Source organism: Impatiens glandulifera, chromosome 7 (assembly GCF_907164915.1).
Source record: "Impatiens glandulifera chromosome 7, dImpGla2.1, whole genome shotgun sequence".
NCBI classification, from domain to species: Eukaryota; Viridiplantae; Streptophyta; class Magnoliopsida; order Ericales; family Balsaminaceae; genus Impatiens; species Impatiens glandulifera.
This window is the reverse complement of record NC_061868.1, coordinates 42261753-42267294: the sequence shown is the minus strand read 5'-3', so window position 1 is coordinate 42267294 and position 5542 is coordinate 42261753. Positions and strand designations below refer to the sequence as shown.

Sequence of the window (5542 nt, the reverse complement as noted above, 5' to 3'; positions counted from 1 at the left end):
AATGCAGCCGCTTCAGTCATAAATGTTCCGGTTATTAAATGAGCCGCTCAGTCATAAATGTTCCGGTTGATTAAATGCTGTATGTTCCGGTTGATTAAATGTTGTATGTTCGGGTTGATTAAATGTTGTCAAGCTCCGGTTATTAAATGAGTAATCCAAATCCAGAAGCAATCTCTAGGCAGCAGGTAGCTGTCAGGCATGCTTGTCCAAATCCAGAAGCAATCTCCAGGCAGCAGGTAGCTGTCAGGCATGCTTGTCCAAATCCAGAAGCAATCTCTAGCAGGTAGCTGTCAGGCATGCTTGTCCAAATCCAGAAGCAATCTCTAGGCAGCAGGTAGCTGTCAGGCAGGCGGCCGGCTAAGAGCTTTCATGTGTCCAACATGCAAACCAGTTAAGTGCATGTCTGCCATGTGTCCAACATGCAAACCGGCTAAGCGCATGTCTGCCATGTGTCCAAATTGATCTGTCCAAGAGGGAAGGCGTGCAAGCCTCTTGATCATTACCGGTTTCCAACGGCCAATCTCCGGGAGAGAGAAAATATGACCGTTGTCATACTTTTCATATAAATAGAAGGCAAGGAAGAAGTATCGAATTATAAAGCGAAAAATATCAATCACATCTTTTTAAGAAAAACAATAAGTTAGAGAGATAAACTCTTATATTCCAAAATCGGTGTGTCTAAAACCGGAAGCTTTCGATATTGTGTTGTTTTGAGTTATTGTATTACATCAAAGTGTGAGTTGGTGTAACCGGCGAGTAGCGAAGTTGGTCTCGACCGGCAGTGTTGTTGTAACTATAAAAGTTAGTGGAGATCCTTCTCATAACCTGAGAAGAAGGGGTGACGTAGGAGGGTTTGCTCCGAACATCCATAAAAAATCTTGTCTCGTGTCTTTTATTTATTTCCCGTTTATTTACTCCAAAACCAAAATACATTAACCAAAATATAATCCTACTCCAATAATCAAAACCGGTCTATACATACTCCTCCTTAAACCGACTCCTCATAAACTTCATCCGAATCGTATTCGTTGCTTCAGATTGAAACAGACATTTCCGCACTTGAACTCGGTTCAAGAGTCTGTGACAATCTGTGTAGTGTTAAGAGCGGTTTTAGTCTCTAACCGGACTATCACCAATCAGTGTGTGTTGTATTGTTGTAAGCGGCCACCCTTCCAGAAACCGGAAACACCCCGGTCCTCCAAGGGCGTCCCCGATCCTAACATAAATATTAAACTAAATTCTAAATAAAATTCATAAAATTTAATCCCAATACATACATTTAAAATTGGAAAAAAATCACATAGATTTAGACGCATGTACTTGTACAATTAACTCATTTAAACGTATATACTAGTAGTAATGATCATTTATATCTTCTATCAAAAATAAACTTATTTAACTTCTATTTACTAACATAATTATTTATTTTTTATTTATATATTTATTAATTAATTATTAATATATTTTTTATTTCCTTCTTTTTCATTAATTAATCACTCTATACTTCTATTTTTTTAATAAAAATTCTTATTATTCATATATAGTATTTATTAATTATTTTAATGTATATATGATCATTTATCATTAATTATTTTAAATTTATATTTCTTCTTCTATATATTTTCTTATATTAACATTAATTATTAATTTTTTTAAAAATTGTTTAGTCCCAATGGTTGAATATAAAAGTGACTTATTCCTTTAACAACAACAATCTTTCAACACAAAAATAAATAAATTAATAATTAGAAATTAGAAAATAATAGAAACTCATTAATCAAACAAAAAATGAGTAATGATCAAATATTAAACAAAACAATATTTCTTTCTATTTCTATTATATAAGTAATGAATTAAAAATTAAATAAAAATTTATTTTATTTTCTAACCCCGATGTTAATTTAATTAAAAAATTAAAGTTATAAAAATTAAAATATAATTAAATTTTAATATTATTCTATATTATTATATATTATTATATATTACAGATACCATCAATATTGGTATGAAAAGCAATGAATAAAAAATTACGATAATAAAATGAATTACTATAATAATAATAAAAGAGGTCTAATTAACTCTCATCAATTTGGATTTATAGATTTGCTGAACTATTTCAGCATTATTAAGAAGTGATTTAAATAATTTTAAAACAATATTTATAAATATTAAATAAAATTAAATAAATAACTTATTAAAATAATTAGTATTATTAAATTATTATTTCATAATAATTAAAAATAAAAATAAAATATGAACCTAAATTAAATTAAATTAAATTTAAATCTTATCTATAAACAATTATATTTGTTTACTTCGTATATATGTAAACAAATATTTGTCTTCCTTTTTTAATCATACATTCTTTATTTAACCACTAATTTACTTTTTAATTATACATTTTTTTTTTAATTTGAAAGTTAAAAGTTCTTATAAAATTGTTGACCCTTGTAAATTTATAAAATTAAGAATTTATTTTAAATTTAAGAGTTTAATTTAAAATAATATTAGTTATATATTATTATTTTAGACTATTATTTTTATATATAATTAAATATAAAATTTGATAGAAACTGTGATTTCGGTTGAGATGAGTATTGGTCTATATTTCGATTTTTTTTGGACTATTTGATTCGAAATGAACAGTTGAACGTTCAGTAATCGCGGTCCACAAATGTGTTTACTATACCACGTTATTATTACGGCGATAAAAAAATCTCTTCTAAAACCAATCAAAACGGTCGATGAACTTATTGATCTTTTTGAACACTCATCAATTTTCTTATTTATCTTGATATTTACATTTACATATATACCTATTGAATATATTAATTAGAAAAGACAATATAACTTCTTTTCGATTGCATTTTTCGATGAATCTCAATTCTTTAAACAAATTCTAAATAATCCTTCATAAAGTTTAGGCCAAATTCATACATTTAAAAAAATTGTCTCCTTTTTTATTTATATTAATTTGGATATTCTGTTTGAAAACATAAAACTAAAAGATAATCTAAGTAAATAGTTGTCCATCCAACAAATATATAAAAGTCTAATCACAAAGTCAATTCACATCACATATTAAAAAACACGACTTTATTCTCAATAATAAAAAAAAAACATTAAGTTAATTTGTGGGTGTAGATGATAGAAAGTGCTGAAAAATAAAAATAAAATAAAAGCTCTTATTTAATATATTATTAAAATAGATTGTAATAGGAGAGCGATCCCTAAACAAATAAAAAAAAAAAAAATTAATCTTATTATTGGAGTCTCTCTTCTATGAGACTATGGCATTACATGGGTTGAACAATCAGTTGGATCAAAAGAGACCATCCGACGGTGAATATCAATTCCAATTGAGAAGTCTATTTGTGCTCGGTTCCCCAATATGGATAAAACATCATCTGGTTTTATTGCCAGACACACCTTATTTTCGTCGTATTTAATAAAAGTGTTCTTCTTTGACAAAACTAATTCAGGGCCATTATCAAATTGGAGGGTAATTATAGGGATACTGGTGTTAATTTTATAGCAAAGTTCATTACCAACATATAATGGTCTTTTACCAATCCTTTTTATTAATGCATACACCAATATTTCATACGCTTTGGTGGGCAAATAGCTTAGAGTAGAGCCTGTGTCCAACATGAAGTTAGCGGATAGTCCTCCCATTGGAATTACTGTATCTCCAATGATGATTGATTTCAATATGATATAATAGTTTGGTTTGTTTTGCATCTTCCACAACAAGGTGGAAATAGTCCCTTCCGGACTATGTCCAAAGCTAATCTTACTAGTCCTTGCATCTGGGTTTGAACCGAATTGATCAGATACTAGGCAGTATGTAAACCTTCCATGAAGAAAAGCATCAGTCTGACCAATGAATGAGAGAGGACTATCTGCAAGCCCAATTATACCGGTGCACTGTTGCTCAAATTGTCCTACATTGTTATGCCCGCACCCTAGAGCAACGTGAGTGATGGAAGTGGGCCCAAGTGTATAAGTTTCCTTATATAGTACCCCACGGGTATATGAATTGCCACCGAAAGCATAGTTACATACTCCATTTGATTTAGTTAAATCACGTTTGTCTTCTAATAACATACACTCATGCTCAGAATCTAGCAATATTTGAGATGATGCTGACGCATAAGGATTAAATATGGGTAGAGCTTGATGGAAACAATTCTCACATGGAAGGCACTGAATCCATGACACGCTGGACCCCATGTCCGCGTACATCATTTGTTTGACTGGCGGTGTGCCGACGTAAACCTCCATGAGGTACGATAAACCAGGAGAAGCCACCATTGTCGTTTCCATGCTAGTAGTTTCCGCCGAATGGTTGTCGTGGAGTTTCATGATGGATTTCAAATGAGACAAGCGAGAACTAGAACGACTAATGGTTCTTTCCATAAGGTAAGTTCCGTTGACATGTCCATTGTACGATGTCAATTTTAGTGAATCTCGATGGATGAGATTAGTAGTAAAAACTATCGGTTTTGAAGTTTTTGTACTATGAGAATTTGAAATTTGGAATATGAAATAAAAGATTAGGATTATTTTATGGTATAAAGATATGATGGTCATTTTTTAATGTAGAGATGATATATTGAATTAAGAAAATATCTTTCAAATTTAAATTTATAGAAGGTAGAATTAAGGTTAAAATAAAATTTGATTTACTAAATATTACAGTAATATTTATATTAATTTTAAATTATATTTAACTTATAAATGAGATCATTTGGAACATTAATTTATTTGTAATATTATTAATTTTATTATTTTATATTTAAAATTTTGTTATTCTTAACAAATTTGAACAGTTTAAGTTTATAAATTTTTTGTTTTTATATTTTTGTAACAATAAATAGAAGATAGTTTAAAAATAATTGTTGTACTGTAATTTGAATTTTTCAAAAGTTTGAAATTAGGACATTAATAATTTTTAATTATCTGAATTTGTTTTCAAATAAACATTTTTTCACATACTTTAATATGATATATTTTTGTTAAATAATTATTAAATGTCATCTATTTCATTGAATTAAAAATAAAAATTGTGTAATTTAAATTTCAACCATCATATAATAAATAAAAATACTCATTTAGACTTAATATATATATATATATATATATATATATATATATATATATATATATATATATATATATATATATATATATATATATATATATATATATATATATATATATATATAACTAATATATTTAGACGTAAAATTATAAAAAAAAAAATCTAAAATAATATAGTATTAAAAATTAACTTTTTTATTTTCATTCTTAATTTAGTTTAGACTTATTTAACTTTTATATTTATTATTATTTTTTTTTTATTATTTTTTTTATTATTATTTTAAATATATATATATATATATATATATATATATATATATATATATATATATATATATATATATATGAGAAATGATTAGGCGGGGGAATTTAGTGAGGGAATTTGGTGAGGGAATGACTTGGCATAATCTTATTATCTGAAAAAATCAAATAATTTCTC

At 27.4% G+C, this 5542-nt stretch overlaps 1 protein-coding gene across 1 annotated transcript; it reads right to left on the bottom strand.

Annotated features, from left to right (window-relative positions):
* Nucleotides 1-3288: 3288 nt before the first annotated feature.
* On the bottom strand, nt 3289-4419 carry LOC124909946 (aspartic proteinase CDR1-like). The gene has a single exon (XM_047450573.1). It carries the CDS (start codon nt 4417-4419, stop codon nt 3289-3291), a length of 1131 nt encoding a protein of 376 aa, XP_047306529.1.
* Between the last annotated feature and the right edge of the window lie 1123 nt (nt 4420-5542).

Coding starts and splice junctions, on each gene's coding strand:
- LOC124909946 (XM_047450573.1), bottom strand. CDS start 4,419: ATGGAAAGAACCATTAGTCGTTCTAGTTCTCGCTTGTCTCATTTGAAA.